The 23,848-nt window shown below is 40.2% G+C and overlaps 1 protein-coding gene across 2 annotated transcripts; it reads left to right on the top strand.

The window, feature by feature from the left end:
- The first annotated feature begins 4,083 nt into the window (after window positions 1-4,083).
- LOC128687681 (tetratricopeptide repeat protein 33) lies at window positions 4,084-23,570 on the top strand. Of its 2 annotated transcripts, none has more exons than XM_053775274.2 (5): window positions 4,084-4,239; window positions 6,923-7,063; window positions 12,729-12,899; window positions 17,931-18,122; window positions 18,488-23,566. In XM_053775274.2, the coding sequence occupies exons 2-5, from the start codon at window positions 6,923-6,925 to the stop codon at window positions 18,740-18,742; spliced, it is 759 nt and encodes a 252-aa protein (XP_053631249.2). In that variant the 5' UTR covers window positions 4,084-4,239; the 3' UTR covers window positions 18,743-23,566. The 2 variants fall into 2 exon arrangements, with proteins under 2 accessions (XP_053631249.2, XP_069939975.1); XM_070083874.1 differs by lacking the exon at window positions 4,084-4,239 and adding an exon at window positions 10,310-10,424 and having other exon boundaries at window positions 6,925-7,063; window positions 18,488-23,570.
- The last annotated feature ends 278 nt before the right edge of the window (window positions 23,571-23,848 follow it).

Raw genomic sequence — 23,848 nt, 5'->3', positions numbered from 1 at the left:
GGTCACAGACCGGGCCGCGGGGGCGTTGACCCCCAGAACTCTCTCCAGGTAAATCAGCATATTTTTTTACAAGAGTTCATTAAGTAAGATTATTTAGGCAGAGGTACACAAGTACAATTACCATATATAGTGTAAATTACCCACCAGGATAACCCAATTATTATTATTATTATTAAAGATTAGCCGGTATTCTCCCGGCCCGGGCCTTTTCCAAGTGGTGGCCCGACCTTGGCTCCCTCTTTAGGGAGTGTCTGAGACCTAAGTCTCCCATGGGAGGAGGCACAAGTACCTCCTCATCTTTGGGACCAACTGTCCCCAGGCCTAGCCACAAGCTAGGCCTCTCTGGTCTGCCATCCCCGCCCCATGGGGGCAAATGGGAATGACAGTCTTATGAGCTAAAGGCTCGGGCTCAGGCACCTACCCTACCCTAGAAGGGTTAGGCATGGTGTTGATCCGGATAACCCAAAAATAGTCAAAGTGACTTATCTTAACTTTATTACATTTTGAAATCTTTCTTTCTCAGTATTGCACTTTAATTAACTAGTGTCATTCACCCTGTTAGAAATAGTCACTTACTTTTTTTAAATTATTTTGTAAATTAGATCTATTAATAAGATTACTGTATGTTTCTTAAATACAATAATTTAGAAAGAAAGATTTGTATTTGTACTGTATTTGACAGTGTTGCTGCGTATGCCAAGAACGACAAGATATTGCACAACAACAGTGTTGCAGTGTTAGAATGCGTGAAGGCAGGTAGACCAAGGTGATGCGTATGATAGCTTGTTTACCTGAGAGGCTGCCAGCTGCACGATACACCACTAACTTCATACAACTACAAACAACAACGTCAATATAAAAAATCCTGCTCAACACAAATGACTTTACATTACTGCTAGCCAGAATATGAATGAGGTTCTCTACACATATGCTGCTATGTATGATAATTCTATGTAACTGTATTTGTGTATACCTGAATAAACTTACTTACTTAAGCTAAACCACTACATGATACAGGACAAAGGGATCCCAGTAGAGGCACTTTGACTTTATTGAGGATCATCTTAGATAAGTTACACATGTGTTACCATGTATGATAATTGAACTTATGTGAACCTGTACCTAAATGAACTTATTAACTCGGCAAGATAGAGAGGAAGCAGCACGATAAGAAAAAGCACAACAATAGTACTGCAGTTTAAGAAGGCGTACAGCTCCGTACGGTACTTTGTTTACCATGGCTGCCTGTGCACGACAAGAGCGAGAGGCAGCACCACCACCACAAAATAAAAGGGCAGCACAAGATAGAGGCAGCAACATAAGAGAGAGAGGCAGTAGCACAAGACAGAAAGCCAGCAGAAAGACAAGACAGAAAGCCAGCAGAAAGACAAGACAGAAAGCCAGCAGAAAGACAAGACAGAAAGTCAGCAGAAAGACAAGACAGAGAGGCAACAACACAAAATAAAGGCAGCAGCACGACAAGATAGAGAGGCAACAGCAGCACAAGACAGAGGAAGCAGCAGGACAAGAGGCAGCAGCATGACAAGATGGAGAGGCAGCAGCAGCACGACAAGACTGAGAGGCAACAACAGCACAAGACAGAAGCAGCAGGACAAGATAAAAGGCACCAGCATGACAAGATAGAGAAGCAGCAGCAGCAGCACGACAAGATTGAGAGGCAACAGCAGCACAAGATAAAGGCAACAACAGCACATTGATAGAGGAAGCAGCACGACAAGATAGAGGCAGCAGCATGACAAGATGGAGAGGCAGCAGCAGCACGACAAGACTGAGGCAACAGCAGCACAAGATAGAAGAAGCATGATAAGATAAGAGGGAGCAGCATGACTAGAGGCAGCAGCAGCACAAGATAGAGGCAACAACAGCACAAGATAGAGGAATCAGCACGACAAGATAGAGAGGCAACAGCACTGGTTTAAGTCCTAGCTTAGCAACAGGAGACAAATTTTCAAAATCAACAAAACGGAATCAGAACCCCTGCCAATAGCATGTGGAGTTCCCCAATGTAGTATTCTGGGTCCCTTATTATTCTTATGTTATGTCAGTGACATGCCTATCAGTGTCAAGTGCAAACTCCTACTGTATGCAGATGACAGTGCTCTGTTAGTGTCAGGTAAAGACCCACAAGAGATAGCTAGTGTTTTAACACAGGAACTGGAGTCCTGCAGCAAATGGTTAGTAGACAACAAACTATCATTACACCTCGGGAAAACTGAAGCCATTCTCTTTGGCACGAAACATAAACTGAGAAGGGTTATTAATTTTAATGTCCAGTGTAATGGGGAGCCCATCACTTTGGTTTCATCAGTAAAATATCTGGGAATCCCCTTTGACTCATGCATGTCAGGAGAATTGATAGGGAACAGTGTAGTAAAGAAAGCGAACGCCAGACTGATTTTCCTGTATAGACAAGCACAGTGTCTACCTACTGAGGTTCGCAGGACCCTATGTCTAGCCCTTATACAATGCCATATGGATTACGCTTGCTCTTCATGGTACTCTGCCTTGACAAAAAAACTGATAGACTGCAAATCACCCAGAACAAAATCGTAAGATTCATCCTAGGGCTGGGACCAAGAGAACATGTAGGCCAGAATGAATTACAGCAGTTGGATATGCTGAATGTTGAAGACAGAGTAAACAACTGAAGCTAAATCATGTTTATAAAATTGCTCACAAACAATGTCCAGAATATCTTGCTGTCAGTTTTGTCAAGGTTGGGAACCAAAGCAATCATAGTACTAGGGGGAGAGAGCACAACTTTGTAGTACCCACAGTCACTGGCCAGGCTTCAAACACCTTTTATTGTACAGCAATAAAGGAATGGAACAGACTGCCCGCACATGTCAAAGCCAGTCATAGCATGAACCAGTTCAAGAAGAGTGCCAAAAGGTGTCTGATGAATGTAGCTACAGAAAGGGAGGGGAATGATTTTCTTGTTTTTTAGCTAACGTACGTGTAAATTTTACCTTATTCCTAGTAATGACCCTCGTATTATAGATAGTCTTAATGACCCTCGTGTAGTAGATAGTCTTTTTAGTATGATAATAAGATGTTATCTTCATTAGAGAATAATAAGAAAGTATTATAACCTTTATATTATAATAATAAGGTAAAAGGACCCCAATGGAAATAAGTCACTCTGTCTGACTTTTTTGGGTTATCCTAGGTTCTCTACACATATGCTGCTATGTACGATAATTCTATGTAACTGTATTTGTGTATACCTGAATAAATTTACTTACTTACTTACTAGTCAGCAGCACATCAAGATAGAGAGGCAGCAGCACGACAAGAGGCAGCAGTAGCATGATAAGAGGCAGCAGCTACCGCCCACAGGATGGGTATGGGGTGCATAATAAACATTAAACTAAGCACGAAAAGAGGCAGCAGTAGCATGACGAGAGGCAACAGCGGCAACACAGCAAGAGGCAGCAGTAGCATGACAAGAGGCAGCAGCACAAGAGGCAGCAGAAGCATGACAAGAGGCAGAAGCATGACAAGAGGCAGCAGCATGACAAGAGGCAGCAGTAGCATGATACGAGGCAGCAGCATCACAAGAGGCAGCAGTAGCACAAGAGGCAGCAGTAACATGACAAGAGACAGCAGCACAAGAGGCAGCAGTAGCATGACAAGAGACAGCAATAGCATGACAAGAGTCAACAGCAGCAGCACAAGAGGTAGCAGTAGCATGACGAGAGGCAACAGCACAAGAGGCAGCAGCACGACAAGAGGCAGCAGTAGCATGATAAGAGGCAACAGCAGCAGCAGCATGACGAGAGGCAACAGCAGCAGCAGCATGACGAGAGGCAACAGCACAAGAGGCAGCAGTAGCATGACAAAAGGCAGCAGCATGACAAGAGGCAGCAGTATCATGATACGAGGCAGCAGCATGACAAGAGGCAGCAGTAGCACAAGAGGCAGCAGTAACATGACAAGAGACAGCAGCACGACAAGAGGCAGCAGTAGCATGACAAGAGGCAACAGCAGCAGCACAAGAGGCAGCAGTAGCATGACGAGAGGCAACAGCACAAGAGGCAGCAGTAGCAGCACGACAAGATAAAACACAACAAGACGATTGCAGTGTACGAAGTCGTACATCAACGTACGGTAATATGTTTACCACAGTGGCTGCCAGCTACACAACACCACCACTGAGGGAACCAAGTTTTATATAGCACTCTGCGGGCGGCCACACTCACCACTGAGGAATTTTAGGTATGACTCACGGTCCTCCTCCCCCCTTTTTTGGGTTCATTTCCAGTGTGAATCTCCATACATATTTACTGTAAAGCTGTGAGAATATGGTTATGAGTGTGGTGACTGTGTGGTGAGGTGATAGTGACGTCCTGCGTCATTGTTCCTTCAAGGGTGCCGGTGTATTTAGCTACAGCTACACATAAATACAATTATCATACGTAGTGTAAATTACTTTGTCTGGCCAAAAAATGTCAAACAAAGTGACTTGTTTCTATTGCCTCGCATGGGCCAGTTAGCCTGCTGCAGTGTTCTTTCTTATGTTCCTATTGGGTTCCTTGCATTTCCATTGGAGTCCTTGTATTTCCAGTGGGGTCCTTGTATTACCATTGAGGAAATAAGTGACTTTGTCTTTTCTGGGGATTATCCTGGTGGGAATTTTATATATATGTTAAACAATATGAAGTTCAACGATGAGAAATTTCAATTACTCAGATATGGTAAACACGAGGAAATTAAATCTTCATCAGAGTACAAAACAAATTCTGGCCACAAAATAGAGCGAAACACCAACGTCAAAGACCTGGGAGTGATCATGTCGGAGGATCTCACCTTCAAGGACCATAACATTTTATCAATCGCATCTGCTAGAAAACTGACAGGATGGATAATGAGAACCTTCAAAACTAGGGAGGCCAAGCCCATGATGACACTCTTCAGGTCACTTGTTCTATCTAGGCTGGAATATTGCTGCACACTAACAGCACCATTCAAGGCAGGTGAAATTACTGACCTAGAAAATGTACAGAGAACCTTCACGGTGCGCATAACGGAGATAAAACACCTCAATTACTGGGAGCGCTTGAGGTTCCTAAACCTGTATTCGCTGGAATGCAGGCGGGAGAGATACATGATTATATACACCTGGAAAATCCTTGAGGGACTAGTACCGAACTTGCACACGAAAATCACTCACTACAAAAGCAAAAGACTTGGCAGACGATGCAACATCCCCCCAATGAAAAGCAGGGGTGTCACTAGCACGTTAAGAGACCATACAATAAGTGTCAGGGGCCCGAGACTGTTCAACTGCCTCCCAGCATACATAAGGGGGATTACCAACAGACCCCTGGCAGTCTTCAAGCTGGCACTGGACAAGCACCTAAAGTCGGTTCCTGACCAGCCGGGCTGTGGCTCATACGTTGGTTTGCGTGCAACCAGCAGCAACAGCCTGGTTGATCAGGCTCTGATCCACCAGGAGGCCTGGTCACAGACCGGGCCACGGGGGCGTTGACCCCCGGAACTCTCTCCAGGTAAACTCCAGGTAAACTACGCAATAAGAGCACAGTAAACAGGTGATATCACAGTATGCAAAATAACCACAATGAAAAAATTGAAGAATTGTAAAATTCATGATTTCTCACATTGTGAGAAATTATGAAAACACTTGATTGAGAAATCACACAAAAGCTCTTGGAATTTCACTATTTTTTCACTGTGGTTATTTTGCCTCTGTTAAACTATATATGATAATTGTACATATGTATACCTGTACCTAAATATACTTGCTTACTTCCCTAACATAATAATTCAGACAAGTGTGGATGTTATGAGGTGAGATAATGGTAACTTCTCTCAGGTGACAGCCTGAGTGTGTACAAGAAGTAAAATTGGCAGGAAGTTTTCCTGGTGTATTGAAACCAGGAAAAAAACTGTATGTATCTTCAGGGAGTAATGTCATCTAAAATATTAATTAAGATATAGAAACTTAACATTAATCCTGGAATAATGGAGTGATAGTGTGTTCATCTCATAGCCTAAGGACCTAGGTTCAATCCTATGCAAGGTGGGTTCCAGTTCTCTGAATTAAACCTAAGTACCTTCCACATCCCCCCCCCTTCCCAGGCACTGTATAATCCTATGGGTTTAGCACTTCCCTCATGATTTTAATAATAATAATATGCAAGGTGGGGTATATGGGCAAATCTCCTAACATCTGCTGCTTCTGTTCACCTAGAAGTAAATAGTATATACAAGGGTGTTGTGTGACTGTTATGAGTCATCCTTGGGAAGGACCTGAGGACTCCAATGGAAATTAGCTGCATTGACTGACTTTCTAAATAATAATAATATTTAATATCCTTGGGAAGGACCTGAGGACTCCAATGGAAATTAGCTGCATTGACTGACTTTCTAAATAATAATAATATTTAATATCCTTGGGAAGGACCTGAGGACTCCAATGGAAATTAGCTGCATTGACTGACTTTCTAAATAATAATAATATTTAATATCCTTGGGAAGGACCTGAGGACTCCAATGGAAATTAGCTGCATTGACTGACTTTCTAAAGAATAATAATAATTAATAATGTATTAATTTCTTTTCTGTAGTATACAGATAATGTAGTTTACATGTAATATTGTTAAGCATAAAAGAGAGCCACTATCATGCAGTACATTTTGGGCAGACTAATCCTAGTGCTTAAAGACTACTTAAGAACGAGATATGGGTTTTTAAGTAGGAGTTTTTAAAATGTACAAAAAAGAGAGGTCGCTAAATGAACAGTACTATCTTTGGCTGTTAGCCCATTATGACTCATAATCCAGATAAAGTCTTCTAGGCATATTGTAATGCTTTTCAAAAAAAAAAAAAAAAAATCATGGCCACAACATACCATATTTATTGTAAATATTTTTTCCAGATGCAGGCGTTTGGATGGAAAAGAAAGAAGTCTGGGTTATCCAAACCTCGACCTGCTGCCTTCTCTGGAGACAATGCTGAAAGTAAAGACGATACTAAGGATCCTGATGTTGACTGGTTGACAGCAACAAAACGGTCCAAGGTATAACTTTTATACGATTGTAGTTTATTGTAAAATACAACAAAATAATATTTATTTACACAATATACATGTGATTTGAAAAACAGTACAGCATTATAAATTTGTACAATGCTTCTAGTGGGCATAGAAGTGCTCACCAAGCAGTAAATAGACACCTTGCAGTTACTTAGGTATTATAGGTTATGTACATCCTGGGAAAGAGCCTGAGGGTAACATTGTAAATAAGTCACACTGCTTGCCTTTCTTAGGGTATTATTCCTCCAGGAATAATGCTGATTTAATCTAGGGTAATGCACAAAGTTGAAACATCATGAATCACTTTCACTTAGGTTTTTTGTTGTTCATCTGTTTATAATAAAATATTTGAGTTATAACTTCAGATTTCATTACTTAATTCTTATCATATATTGTGGCATTTGGTCTTATAACAAAATGAGACACATGTGCAAAAGATACCCAAGTGTTGTACATATGTCTAATTTATCAATTTGTCAGTTCTTTGAACTATTTATCAACAAAATGCAATTGTTTACTTTTTATAATAATATCCTTTACATCAATATTATTATCATTACTACTATAATTATTATTATTTGAAGTGCTAAACCCATGTAGATCATTCTGCATCATAAGGAGATGTGGAGGCTGCATCTGTAGAAATATGCTCTTATTATTTTTGTTCTCCCACTTTTTATTTATTATGTATCAGTTTTTGAACTGTAGTATGCCTCTGGCTAGATAGTGATGGAATAAGTGACAATGAAAGTGTTTCTTCTTTTTCGGGTCTCCCCGCATCAGTGAGAAATGGTTAATGTGTTAAAAAAAATTGTTGAATATTTTTTAGTGTTGCTCCAACATTAGTTGTCATGCAGGTGCTTGGTGTTGATATGTGCAAAATTAACACCTAAATTTTAGCAATGAATGACTCACACAGGTTTAGTGCTCCTTTTTCATAAATGTAATTCAGTAAAATAGTAATAATAATAATGACAGAGCATTACCTTCAGGGTGGGATTGTTGAAATTAACACTGTACTCGGTATTAGAATGTTGAGAAACGAACCAGACACTGTCACAGTGAATCTTACCAAGTGTCTAGAGGTAAATACACACAGATCTAAATGGATTTTGAAAACGTGCAATTGCATTAAGTTTTATAACCTGCATGAACTGTATCACTGTAGGCAACAAGAGCATTTCACCCCTCCATGGAAGATGTGTTCATTTAATATCACATACCTACAAGTCCCTCCCAAGAAGCTCATTGCTAGTAATCCCTTCCTTAAATCTCTTGTTAGAGCAACTGCTCAAGAAGAAATTTCTCACCTAGCTGGTAGTAATAAGTTATCACAAGTTATATACACTGATGGATCTAAACAGGAGTCTTCTGGCAGGGCTGCATCTGCTCTTGTTGCCACCTCCCTAGTTAAGAACGATAATAAATTTGTTGAGTTAGGCATAAGAATTAACAACTGGGCGTCTACACTGCAAACTGAATTGTTTGCAATCCTAATGGCGCTAAAGCTAACCTATGACACTGAGCTTGACTCTGTCATCATTACTGATTCTATGTCATCATTGAAGGCTCTTGACTCATATAATGACTCCAACAACATGCTCATTGGAGAAGCCAGGTATAGATACTCAAAAATTAGGGACAAAGGAATTAATGTACAATTGCTATGGATCCCATCGCACATTGGATTACTCCTTCATGATAAAGTTGATATGTTAGCCAAGAAGAGTACCCAGAAGGAGAATGTAGAATATAACTTTGGTATAACTGTGTCTAGCATTAGGAATAATATTAGGAGAGAAGTAAATAATGAAAATGATTGTTATAGGAATGCAGTTAGAAGCCTGAGTAGATCTATAACCCACTATGATAACATGAACGTAGATAAGTATGTTTATGGAGCAACTTGCAATGTGAACAGACTGACTGATGTTGTAGTGGCCAGGCTTAGGCTTGGTTACAAGTACTTCTGGCAGTTTGGGAGACACACAGATGATGATCAAACTAAATGTAAATTATGTGATCAGGCATATGGTCACTCTCTTGAACACTATGTGCTTAATTGTCCACTCATTGAGGAATACAGAGACAGACAGTATAATAACCTATGTGACATGTCAAGATATCTTATTAATGAAAATAAGATACCAGATATACTAAGCAAATTTCCTAAATTTGCTTGTAACAGATAAGTGAACTATAGATATGTAGATATAAATCCATATGTATTCCTGTTAACCCTTTGGGGCCTAGTTCCTAGGCCTTTTGTGTATCCATATGCTCTCGCGCTACCGTCCACAGGATGGATATGGGGTGCACAATAAACTAGCCACTTCGGTGGCAAAATCTAAAAATCTTCAGGGTGGCTAAAACAGGTATCCTAAATTCATTATTTTGTTACTCTTTATTTCAAAATTTTTGCATAAACTAACTGTAACTATAGTCAGTAAAACACAGACTTTATAACAAACTGCTGTAATATGTTTGTTGTACATGTCCCTGGCTGAATCTACTGTGCTTTTTAAACAGGGTTTTACTGTGGAAGTGGATTGCTGTCCAAGTTTTTAGTTGAAGAGTGAGACACTTGTTCAACACTTGATAATCTTTATTGAGGAAATGTTTCGCCAGCCAGTGGCTTCCTCAGTCCAGTGCAGAGAAGAACGGTGAAATATGAGGAGGAGTTTGAGGTAATCAGTCCCTCAGCCTGGACACATTGACTCCAGGCTGGGGGACTGATTACCTCATTTTCCTCCTCATCCTCATCTACCATTCCTCTCTGTATTGTACTGAAGAAGCCACTGGCTGATGATATGTTTCCTCAGTAAAGATTCCCAAATTTTGCACAAGTGTCTCATTCTTTAACTTGTCAATTTTCAAAACTATTACATCACAAGATTTTTAGTGTTGAAAGACTCCATATGTTAGTACAATAGTCTACTATTTTAATAATAATCTTGAATGCTGAAGATAAATATTGTATCTACAGTGATCAACATTAATTGAGCTGAGCCACAACAAATATTTTAAATTGGATTTGTTTTCCTCTGACCACCACATCTTTTACACTGGCTTATTCAGATTCTAATCACATGTTGATATACTTGGTGTAGCTTTTGGTCAATTGATTGAGGCCTTTCCTTGGCTTTATTAGGTCATTAAAGCTAATAATATGCCTTAATTTGCACATACTTAAAACCAGCTAACAAAATTTTTTTATTCACTGTTGTTCAGATACAGTAATAGAGCACAGGCACTGATCACTTAGTAAGCAACACATACTGCAACACAAGCAGTAAATGTTTTAAAAATGGGGAACCCGGCTTGTGCATTAACCCACGAACTAAAGGTAAGAATGGAGCTGTTGTAGCACGCTTGCCAATGTTAGAAGTGGCTGCTGCAAGACAAGATCTATATGGCCCATACGAGTTTAGCGCTTGGTTTTAATATGTACTAAATATAATAATAATAATTTGAGACAAAATGCCAGTGTTGTGTTGAGGCTGCAAGATGCAAATATGTGATTTTTCCAGTATTTGCCAAAATTCTCTTATTTTATTATTTTGAGTGTGTTTAGCTGCCCAGGCATAATTGAGTGATGGAGCAAGTGTGTTCTAAGCAGTCTAGTACACCTATCCGTCTCTCATCGGATTTGCATGATTTGCAAGAGCGGCCTGGTCGCCCTAAAAAAAATGGAATTTTGGCAAAAACCAAAATAATCACGTGCCAGAAGACAAGATGCCAGTGTTGTGTTGTAGCTTTGCAGAAGGAAGACTAATACAAAATTTATACATGTATAATACGCAGTTTTAGCTATAGAATGCTCCAGTACTGATATTATTTTCAAGATCACCATAATATTTGCACTCTCCAGAGGAAACCAAGGAAATATAGTTACTCAATATGCAAATTCTTAGAATAGGCAAATTATTTTATAATGGTTAACAATTCACAAATTGGCAAAATTATTTACAAACATTATCTCTCAGTCCACATCAAGATTTGAGCCTACACACACTGTATCAAAATACAGTGGACCCCCGGTTAACGATATTTTTTCACTCCAGAAGTATGTTCAGGTGCCAGTACTGACCGAATTTGTTCCCATAAGAAATATTGTAAAGTAGATTAGTCCATTTCAGACCCCCAAACATACACGTACAAACGCACTTACATAAATACACTTACATAATTGGTCACATTCGGAGGTAATCGTTATGCGGGGGTCCACTGTACACAGTACTTAAGCCACTCAAACAGATCCCAGATCTGGGATCTGTCAGAGTGGCAAAAGTACTGTGTACTTTGATGCAGTCACATCCAGATTATACCTGTAGGGTGCTCCGGGGGTCAATGACCCTACAGCTCAATCCATGACCAGGCCTCATGGTGGATCATGGCCTGATCAACCAGGCTGTTACTGTTGACTGCACACAAACTGACGTACAAACCACAGCCCGGCTGGTCAGGTACTGACTTTAGATGCCTGTCCAGCACCCTCTTGAAGACAGCCAGGGGTCTATTGGTAATCCCCCTTTTGTATGCTGAGAGGCTATTGAACAGTCTTGGGCCCTTGATACTTATTGTGTTGTCTCTTACATAGCATACTCATGGCATCCCTGCTTTTCATTGGGGAGATGTGTAGGTTTGAATCCTACTGTGAACTGAAATATAATGTTTGTAAATTATTTTATAATATATATATTTTAGCAAGGTTACTATCTTAGAGTTGGTGTAAAATAAAGAATTGTCATGTCTAAAGTTTGCAAAATTATGAAGAGTTGAATCCCACCTAATCAGAACTAAAACACAGAAAAGATGTTAACATTTTGGTCTGAGAGTCCTTAAGTAGGTCTCTGACTGGGACAGAACTATTCAGACCCTTTCCACTCTTATGTTTTAGTTTCATCCATATGGGATTTACCTGCTCCATGATCAGTGTTTATGAGACTCACTGTATATCAGAACCTCACATATTGAACTATATTTCACTGTCTTCCTTGAGGGACTCATCTTCAGGTGGTTCTTATTGCAGTAGTACACAATACCCATTCTTGAAAAATGGTGTACTTGCTGAAAGTTGTGTGATTAATCTTGCCATCTTCTGAAATTATTTTGGCCTTTCATATAAAAATGAACAGCATTGATTTGATTTAAGTATTGTACTACTGTAGAGACTAATTTTTCATTGATCAGATGAACTACTTTGCCAGCTTGTAGTACTAATGTGCAAGCAAATGCTTAGTCACAGATATAACTCTTCTCCGAACTTGAAATGTTTTCATCAGCGTCATTTGTTAATTTAGTGTCGTAAACATTTCTGCACTGTAAGTGACATTAACTCGACTGCAAAAGAGAGGTTGTAGGACCATTTAATAGTCATTTTTCTTTTTAGGGCACCCTGCCTCAGTGGGATATGGCTTGTTTGATGAAAAAAGAAATCTGTCCCTGGGTTTAGAGCTTAGTTCTGATTATATTATTATTATTATTATTATTATTATTATTATTATTATTATTATTATTATTATTATTATATCTTTCCCTTGTGGTATAGTATTTCTTCCTGTTACTTTCTCTGAAATACTCTCTTGAATAGTTTCTTATGGATGCTTAAGCTTATTGTCACCCACCATGTAGCTTGATTACATTTCAGGGGTTGCAGTTAGAGGACGTCAAGACGAAGGCTCGGAGACTCAGCAACGAGGGAGTAACACTTGCTGAGGCTGAGCGCTGGTGGGCAGCCATTGGCAGGTGGAACGCTGCGCTGGCTCTTACACCAGATGATCACACCATCCACGAGATGATGTCACAAGCTTATATACAAGTGAGTGAATCATCCTTGACCATTATCAAATCTTGAGTATGGTAAATTTTCGATGGTCCAGGATAGACCAAATCCTCGTCTGAACTTTAGTATTTAAACTGAGTGTTAAATGGAAATTATTAAAGTTATGGTACTGTGACTTTTATTCTTCAAAAGTAAGTTTATATAGGCACAGATACACATAAGTACAATTATAATACATAGTGAAATTATCTAGGATAACCCAGAAAAATCAAAGTGACTTATTTGCATTGGGATCCCTGTGGTGAGAAAGGTTAACTTCAGTTGCTAAGGTATTGCTTGTCAAGCAACTTTAATACAGACTTATATTATCAGCATTATAAGTTTTATAAACTTGTTTGTTTCCATGAATACATTGGTTTAAAAAAACTCGCATAAGCTGGAAGACCAAACAGGTATAACAGGGAAGGCATTGCAGTGGATCAAGGAATACCTGTCGGGATGACATCAGCAAGTCATGGTACGTGACAAGGTGTCAGAGTGGGCACCTGTGAAGAGCGGGGTTCCACAGGGGTCAGTCCTAGGCCGGTGCCGTTTCTGGTGTATGTTAACATGACGGAAGGAATAGACTCTGAAGTGTCCTTGTTTGCAGATGATGTGAAGTTGATGAGAAGGAGGAGGACCAGGCGGAACTACAAAGAGATCTGAACAGACTGCAGGCCTGGTCCGGAAACTGGCTTCTGAAGTTCAACCCCACCAAGTGCAAAGTCATGAAGATTGGGGAAGGGCAAAGAAGACCACAGATGGAGTACAGTCTAGGGGGCCAGAAACTACAAACCTCACTCAAGGAAAAGGATCTTGGGGTGAGTATAACACCAGGCACATCTCCTGAGGTGCACATCAACCAAATAACTGCTGCAGTATATGGGTGCCTAGCAAACCTAAGAATAGCATTCCGACATCTCAATAAGGAATCGTTCAGGACTCTGTACACCGTGTATGTCAAGCATATATTGGAGTATGCAGCACCAGTTTGGAACCCACACCTTGCCAAGCATGTAAGGAAATTAAAGAAAGTGCAAAGATTTGCAACATGACTAGTCTCAGAGCTAAGGGGCATGGTCTATGGGGAGAGGCTGAGGGATATCGACCTGACGACACTGGAGGACAGGAGAGAAGGGAGGACATGATAACAACATATAAAATACTGACAGGAATTGACAAGGTGGACAGAGACAGGATGTTCCAGAGATGGGACACACTAACAAGGGGTCACAGTTGGAAGTTGAAGACTCAGATGAATCAACTAGTAAGTGTATCTCATGACTTCATGCAAAAAAACTAACTAGGTTAAACCCAACTAAGAGCACCGGCCCAGATAACATCCTGTCTAAGTTCCTAAAAGATGGTGCCTCTGAATTACCAATCCTCATTGCTCACATAATAAATTTGTCCATCACCACTAATATTATACCAGAGGGGTTCAAGGAGGCCAGAGTTACTCCTATCTTCAAGAAAAATAGTAGGTCTGATGTCAACAACTATAGGCCTGTTAGTATACTCAGTGTAATATCCAAAATTCTAGAGAGGGCGGTGTACTGTCAAGTAAAGTATCTTAATGACAACAACATTCTCCATAGTTACCAATCAGGCTTTAGGAGATCTTACTCAGCCGACACCTCCCTAATTAATCTGATGGATTACATGAGAATTGATATGTCGATAGCGAACCTCATAGGAACGGTAACCTTGGACTTGCAAAAAACTTTCAACACTAAACCACAATTTATTATGTGAGAAACTTCATGCTATCAGCATAAGCTCTGCAGACTGGTTTAAGTCCTACCTTAGCAACAGGGCACAAATTGTCAAAATCAACAAAACAGAATCAGAACCTTTGCCGATAGCACGTGGAGTTCCCCAAGGTAGTATTCTGGGTCCCTCATTATTCCTATATTATGTAAACGACATGCCCATCAGTGTCAAGTGCAAACTCCTACTATATGCAGATGACAGTGCTCTGTTAGTGTCGGGTAAAGACCCACAAGACATAGCTAATGTAATAACACTAGAGCTGGAGCACTGCAGCAAATGGGTAGTAGACAAACTATTGTTACACCTCGGGAAAATGGAAGCCATACTCTTTGGCATGAAACATAAACTGAGAAAGGCAAATACAGTGGTCCCTCGTTTATCATTGTTAATCCGTTCTTGGAAGTGCGGCGATTATTGAAATAGACGGTTTTTGAATAAATTTTCCCCATGAGAAATAATGTAAATACAATTAATCCGTTCCTGACACCCAGAAGTATTAAAACAAAAAATTCTTTTACATGAAATATAGATGTAGTACATAAACAATACAATGGGACATGATGAATGAAACATTAACAGCATAACACTTACCTTTATTGGTGATTCTTCTTAGTGTATGGAAGACTGGAGGAGGAGAGAGATTGGATTAGTTACTGTTTGGAAGGGGAATCCCCTTCCATCAACACCTCAGGTACCAAATCCTTTTCTGGGGTTACATACTTCTCTTCTCTGTTTCTTAATGTCACCAGGACCAGCTTGAGAGTCACTGGAGTCCTGTCCCGCAAAAAGTGCCCAGAGAGCTCCGTTTCTGGCGTCTCTTTAAAACTTCCCTAAAATGGGCCAAGACTCTGTCACTGTACAAGTTGCCGATATGGCTTGCAACATCCTTCTCAGGGTGATGTTTCTCCATAAATCTTTCCATCCTACCCCACATTTCAAAAATCTCGTTAATTTCTGAAGAAGGCACCCTCTTCCATCTCTCTTCCTTCTCTTCTACAGCAAGATTCTGAGCTGTGATCTGTTGCTGTTCCTGCAGCTCCTCAGTGGTTAGCTCTTCCTTGTGGTCCTCCACCAACTTCCACATCCTCCAAACTCACATCCAACCCCATGGAACTCCCCAGTGCCACAATAGATTTCACAACTGACATAGGCTCATCAGGGTCAGCCACAAACCCTTCAAAATCCCTCTTGTGGACACAATCTGGCCACAATTTTCTCCAAGCAACAACAGCTTCCTTGATTTCTTTTTTCTTTGCCACGATGGAAGATATGGTTGTATGGGGTTTGTTATACATCCTGGCCAGTTCGGCCACACGTACGCCATTTTCATATTGTTCAATGATGTTTTTCTTAAATTCAATCATATTTCTCACCTTCTTTACCAAAGGCTTGGCACTAGGAGCTTTCTTTGGAGCCATGGTAGCCTATTTAGCACTTGCAAGCACTAAAATGAATGGAATACAGTGGAACCTCAAAAATCGAACTGCTCCCAACACGACCAATTATGTAAGTGTATTTTTGTAAGTGCTTTTATAAGTGTATTTTTGAGGGTCTGAAATGGACTAATCTAATTTACATTATTCCTGATGGGAATAAATTCATTCGGTAAAGGCACTCGAACAGCCTTCTGGACCAAAGAAAGTTCGATATTTGAGGTTCCACTGTAGTATTATGAAATATTTCGTATGAACAAGTGAGGGGACCGTCGCTCACTGGTAAACAATGGCACACTGGCTGGGAAGGGAGGCTGAGGCGGCTCAGAGCCGCGAGTGCGCGTCCAGGACGAATGACGATTAGCGAGTCAACCAACCATTTGCAAGCCTATGTTTGGACGAAAATAACGCGACGATTTCCGAAAAGGACGACTATCGAGCCCGACGATTATCGAGGGACCACTGTAATTTTAATGTCCAGTGTAATGGGGAACCCATCACTTTAGTTACCTCAGTAAAATATCTGGGAATCCCCCTTTGACCCATTAATGTCAGGAGAATTAATAGGGAACAGTGTAGTAAAGAAAGTGAATGCCAGACTGAAGTTCCTCTGCAGACAAGCACAGTGTCTACCTACTGTGGCTCACAGGACCCTGTCTGGTTCTTATACAATGTCATATAGACTACGCTTGCTCTTCATGGTACTCTGCCTTGAAAAAAAACTGAGAGATAGACTACAAATCACCCAGAACAAAATGGTAAGATTCATCCTGGACCTGGGTCCAAGAGGGCATGTAGGCCAGGATGAATTACAACAATTGGATATGCTGAATGTTGAAGACAGAGTAAAACAACTGAAATTAACTCCAAGTTTATAAAATTGCTTACAAACTGTCCAGAATATCTTGCTGCCAATTTTGTCAAGGCTGGGAACCAAAGCACTCATAGTACTAGGGGGAGAGATCACAACTTTGTAGTACCCACAGTCAGTGGCCAGGCTTCAAACACCTTTTATTGTACAGCAATAAGGGAATGAAACAGACTGCCTGCACATGTCAGTCAGTCATAGCATGAGCCAGTTCAGGAAAAGAGCCAAACGGTGCCTAATGAATGTAGCGAGAGGAAGGGAGGAGAATGATTTTTTAATTTTTTTAACACCCATGTAAATATCAATAAGTCATTTTACCTTATTCCTAGTATATCTCCTTTACAGTATAATAATAAGGTATTAAAAGGACCCCCAGTTGAAATAAGTCACTTTGTCTGATTTTTTGGGGTTATCCTAGGTTCTCTACACATATGCTGCTATGTATGATAATCTACGTAACTGTATTTGTGTATACCTATACACAAATAAACTTACTTACACTAGAGGGGGTTTCTATATATGCTTTCTTACTGATATACAAAAGTTATTTTAACTATCAGGTTAAACTGCTGTCTGAATTTCAAAATTTTCATCCCCTCCAAGCCCTTATGCTTCTGATTAAGTACTGTACAGGTGCTTCCCGATTTATGATGGGGTTATGTTCCATTGAACCCATTATAAATTGAAAATATTGTAAGTCGAATATGAAAATACGATAAGTAAATAAATAACTACTGCCACTGAATAAGTAAATAAACAGATAATTACTGTAACTAACTAAATAACATTATTGAAAAGTAAATAAATGAATACAAGCTTATCTCATCAGTCAATGTACAGTACTGTACAACTACAATATTTCGACTTTATGACGATACAAAAGTTGAAATATCATAAGTTGAACCATTTTAAAGCGTGGAATGTCTGTATTTTCAACTTATCTAATTTTTACAGGTGGGTGAGGTGTTTCCTGCTCTAAGGTCAGCAGAAGAAGCTGTGAGACTCTCACAAAACTGGTGGGTAGGCTTGCAGACACTGGGAAGAGCACAGCTGGGCTTAGGTGAAGTTGCCGCAGCAGTCAAGACTTTTTCTAGAGCTGTCCACATTCGTCCTGACCAGCAGGAGCTGTGGCGCGAAGATCTGCAGGTAAGGGGCTGGTGAAGGGTTCTTAATTAAAGAAATTAGACCTACACAATCCTTTCTTGGATCAGACCTGATTTCCTCCCATCTGTACAGGTATTCAGTTTACCTCCACTGTTATGTTACCATAACAAGTTTACTTTGATTAGGTAAACATCTACAGTATACTTAAGGTTGTAAGGTACATTACAGAATGTGTGCAGTTTTAAGATACCGGTACAATATATTAAGTATCTATTTCCTGTCACATGTCAAACACTTTATTACCTTCCAGAAATTAACAGCAGCAGGATTACCTTATCAATTATACATACAGAAAGCTTTGTAAGCTTTATGCATCTTATAATTAATTCTACCTCTTTACAAAACAGTGGGCTGTTGGTCTTCTGAAGAAGTATAAAGAAATTGAAGCAGAAAGAGAGAAGTTGAAGGCTGCAGCAAAAGAGAGTGGAGCAACAATTACAGAGCTTCCTCTGCCATCCATTGAGGGATCCATCAGGGAAAAATCTATTCAACTGTATCAGCTTCAGAAGCAACGAGAGGCAGCTGCGTCGGGAGATCCAACAATTCTTGAGAGAGGAAAGAATATTGATTTGTCAAAGATGGTGAGGATGAGAGTGACTTAAATCTGTAAGCGCCAGTCTCCTTAGCGAGAGAGGCATGGAAGTTTGGCCACAATTTTGATAGGGTTACGAGGCCAAAGAGGAATATTAAAAAATTATGATGTGAATATCAGAGCTTGGATTGTTACGTGTGCACTGAGACCCATTTACCTTCCCATACTCCAGGTATCTATTCAGTATATATACACTTCTCCAAGTTTGCAACCTACTTAAGACTGGTGTGTGTATTGTTGCTACATAAAACATTGCCTACCTTAAGTATGTTAATACTGATAGCATAAATGTGTGGTTAGGAGTGATAACCCATTAATATGTGACCCATGGATGCAAAATGTGCTGGAACAAAGAAGTTTTCAAGATCTGACTGAACCAACACCTGCAAAAAAGTGCCAGATCAGCCAGACTGTGTAGGCCTCTGGGCTGCTGCCAGCAACAGCCTGGTTTACGAGACTGTTGTGAAGAAAAGACGCATTGCACACCAAGTTTTTTGGGGATAAATGTTCACTGTTATCTCTTTATCAAATCATACAATGACTTGATAAAGCTCTAAGTAGAGCAAAACTTTGTCCCAATAAAGCTTTGTATAACAGTGTATCTTTTCAGCAGTAGACCATTGGGATCCAGCTCACCAGGCTGTACCTGCACTCTGGCTGGCCTTTAAGAGTACAAGTGCTCCTCAGGTTATGATGGGGTTACATTCCAACAAACCCATCGTAATTTGAAAATTTTGCAAGTCGAACATGAAATGCTAAATAAGTAAATAAATAACTACTGTCACTGAATAAGTAAATGAACAAATAATTACTGTAACTAAATATCAGTATTGAAAAGTAAATAAGTGAATACAAGTTATAGATTTGCCTCCTTCATGCTGGGTAATTATCTGTTTCATCTCCAAAGTAATTGCTTTCGCACCATCGTAGTCAAAATATGGTAAGTCAAGGAGCACCTGAACGGTGTATTATCTCGGGGAGACCTCTCACAGGTCTGACTGAAGCTGTGCCTTCAACAATTGCCAAAAAATATATATAATATATGTATTCTCATTTAATGTTTCCTATATTATGTTGTTACAATAGCAACTTTTGTTTTAATATAACTATACACATAGTTAAATAAATCTTCTTTGTAAATCATTGATTATAAGAAGAGTTAGGTATGCTAGAGGAAAATAACTATTATCTATAACATTGATAACAATTACTCTTGAAATTATAAAAAAAGGTTATATGTGCTGGGCAACACCTATATGTGTCAGTTTTTGCTTTATTTCTCAGAATAACAAATAATTTATGTATTTTGTGCAGCATTAAACTTTGAGGAAGATATACATACAAGTTCCTCTGCTTATATTTCATAATTTACACAAATGTTCTTTTTCATTTGTAGAGGAAAATGATTTATGTATAAAAATAATGTCATAATTATGGGACAATGTAATAATGTGTTGAATAATATTTGTACATAACTCATATTACTCCAAGTTATTACTTCTGTGTACTCTATTATTATTCAGAAATTTCTATTTATTAATTATTTTCAATATTAACTATTTCTAACATTAAATTTCTATATAGTGACAAACTAGGAATGTAAAACACAAGTGGTAGACGTTTCTCCCTATGTTGGGTTATACATTGTTCCTACAAATTCACAGGCTGTGTTCCTAGAGGTCTCTGAAAACTAAAAATTGTCATTTATACAAAATTAAACAGGTATAAAAAAATTCCTTTTGGTTTTGGGCTCATTTTGTGCTTCAGAAACCATATGTCTCTAATATATCACTCTAATCAGATTACAATCAACTTCATAAAAATATTGACTTAGGGAGTTAGGATACAGTATTCCTCCCCGTATCTGCAGGGTATAAAAGTTGTTTTTTTATTTACATATGGTAGTTCGTTTAGTTTAATATCTTTATTATTCACCCCATGCCCATCCTGTGGGCAGTAGTCAAAAGATTACAGAGGTACATAATTGGTCCAGGGACTGGACTCCAAAGTTTTAATAGCTGAACAAGTTACAAAGGTAATGAATTAGATCTGGTCACAATCATGACAAGTTACAAAGGTAATGAGCTCCAGGTAGAGCTGGTCACACTCATGACAAGTTACAAAGGTAATGAACCATAAATAAGTCCATACATGGTTACAGTCATGAACAAATTACAGAGTAATGAGCAATTAACAAATATTCTGGGGAATGCATCATTGCCCCAACAACAGATGTTGCTAGGTGCCTGTCCCTCCTTGGCAGGACAGCCAGACAGCCATTGCAAACAGCAGCAAGTTGCGCCAGGATCTGCTGCTTGCAGGACCACCAATAACCCTCCCCAAAAGGTCAGTGACTCCACTAGCAGCTTGAGGGAGAGCTGCCCTGGGGATGTGTCAGCGTCCTGGTGGACGCCAGTTTGATTGCAGATCCCAGGCCCTCTGTAAAGGTGAAGGTGGGTGGGGCTGTTGGTTGTTCCCTCCTGGAGCCCTCCGGGTGCCCAGACATCCACCGTGGGCACAGATGTTGAAGCTTGAGGAACTGAGTGCACATTGCCTGTGGCACACCTGACAGATGCCTCACGGTCGAACTCCACAGCGCTGTCTCTGCAGTGGAAGTTCCCGTGAGCCCGGCACACCCTGTGCCATTGCTGACATCGTGGGCTGGGAGGGGAAAAGTACCCTCTACAGTTGGGGTAGTGCTGGGAGTTGGGTGGGTGAGGCAGGGGAGTTGTATGGTTGAGGTGCAGGGGTGAGGGGTTATGAGAGGGTCACTGTTTCCTACACACAGGGCAAGCCTGGGGAAGGGGGTTGAGGGGCACTTCCCTATACACTGACTGCGCACTGTTGTTCACACTGTCCTGCCTACAACAAACACAACATTTATTTGTTTCCCATGCATATTATGAAAGATTTGGGCATGTGACTCCCCAAAACCAGTGTTCCCTTTATCTTCACCCACACACCCCACCCCCTCCCCCTGGTGGTGTGGGGGAAGAGGCACTGACTGGTCCCGACCTGGGCATTCTCAACACCACACCCAACCCTCACAAACTGTACAACACTTCCACTACGCTGAAACGATGCACTGGGATGTCCTCTCGCTTCTCTGGACTCTTCCCAAAGCACTCACACTGAGTCCTGTTCAGTTGTAATCTGGTCAGCCTCTTTGATCAGGAGCTATCCTTGAAAATCCCGCAGACAGCCCGCCACACGCCTTGCTGCGTCGGCCATGCCGAGCTTTTTGTTACATACAGTAGACCGTCATTTAACACGGTAGTTAAGTTCCTGAAAATGGCGTGTTAGGTAAAAAACCGTGTTAGATGAACTGAAGAACTTACGGGAAAAATAGGGTTACGTTCCTGGGAGCTCCAAAAAAGTCAAACAATTTTTTTTTTAGGCCTCCACATCTTACAAAAATAAAAGTGAATGTGGAATTGTAGTTCATTGTTGTGATGTATTATGTTGTTTTTACAGGTTAAGACTACAACTGTAAGAGAAATAATAGTATTTCTTACCTTAAATTTTGGGTGCTGGTGTTTGTGTATGATTGTGATTAGAGTGGAGAGTTATGCTGTGGCCCTACTGGGCTGAGGTGGATGGTAGAGGTTCTGGTACTGAAGTTGCTGGTTGTACTGGAGTGTCTAACTTTAAGTCATTCAGTCAGTCAGTCAAGTTATTCAGTCAAGTCATTCAGTCAGGAAAGTCATTCTGCCAGTCAGTCAAGTCAGTCAGTCAGTCAAGTCAGTCAGTCAGTCAAGTCATTAAGTCAGTCAAGTCATTCAGTTAGTCAAGTCATTCAGTCAAGTCAGTAAGTCATTCAGTCAAGTCAGTGAGTAATTCAGCCAAGTCAGTAAGTCATTCAATCAAGTCAGTAAGTCATTCAGTTGAGTCAGTAAGTCAATAAGTCAATCAGTCAAGTCAGTAAGCCATTCAGTCAAGTCAGTAAGTCATTCAGTAAGTCAGTCATTCAGTAAGTCATTCACACAAACTCATGTTTACCTCTTTTTATGCATACAAAGTAACACTTCATTAAGGTTATCTTTTGTCTAATATCTTTGCTTCCTTCGTTAATTCTAAGACTTAAATGCTTATACCTTTTCTTGCCACTTTCAGCAACACTGGTATGCCTACTGGGTGTCTTGAGTGCTTGGCAGATAGAAGATATAGTAATTAAAAGATCAAAACACAATTCACAAGCACAGCTAGCTTGTAGCAGAGAAAGACTGGACATGTATGAAAATACAAATGGTGGGGTGGTGTCAGGGGGGGTGGCAGGGGATGGCAGGAGGTCTCCCTGGCTGATCCACAACAAGGCGGCAGCTTGAGGAAAAGGGAATTTTTTTTTTCCTTCCCGAACCTGTGTTAAATTAATTTTACAATGTGTTACATAAAATTGTGCCACAATTCTTCATTCGTGCTATACACAAATTGTGCCAAATAAACTCATGCTAAATGATGGTCTACTGTACATATATAAGTCATTTTTTATTTACATACATACCTATGGTAAAGCTAAATTGATAAATTATGCACAATAAGACAAGAGTTAGCATTTTGTCACTGATGGGAAGCACTGCACAGCTTCTGTTAGTCTTTGAAGAACTGCCAGTATCACTACTTTTGCACTCTGGGGCCATTATTAAGCAAAATTAAGGGTTACTTTTGGACCACAGTAAACAGCGGATAACTGAAACTATTATTATTTTTTATTATCACACCGGCCGATTCCCACCAAGGCAGGGTGGCCCGAAAAAGAAAAACTTTCACCATCATTCACTCCATCACTGTCTTGCCAGAAGGGTGCTTTACACTACAGTTTTTAAACTGCAACATTAACACCCCTCCTTCAGAGTGCAGGCACTGTACTTTCCCATCTCCAGGACTCAAGTCCGGCCTGCCGGTTTCCCTGAATCCCTTCATAAATGTTACTTTGCTCACACTCCAACAGCACGTCAAGTATTAAAAACCATTTGTCTCCATTCACTCCTATCAAACACGCTCACGCATGCCTGCTGGAAGTCCAAGCCCCTCGCACACAAAACCTCCTTTACCCCCTCCCTCCAACCCTTCCTAGGCCGACCCCTACCCCGCCTTCCTTCCACTACAGACTGATACA

Source organism: Cherax quadricarinatus, chromosome 11 (assembly GCF_038502225.1).
Source record: "Cherax quadricarinatus isolate ZL_2023a chromosome 11, ASM3850222v1, whole genome shotgun sequence".
NCBI lineage: Eukaryota > Metazoa > Arthropoda > Malacostraca > Decapoda > Parastacidae > Cherax > Cherax quadricarinatus.
Note: the sequence above shows the minus strand (reverse complement) of the source record. Positions and strands in the feature narration are given on the sequence as shown.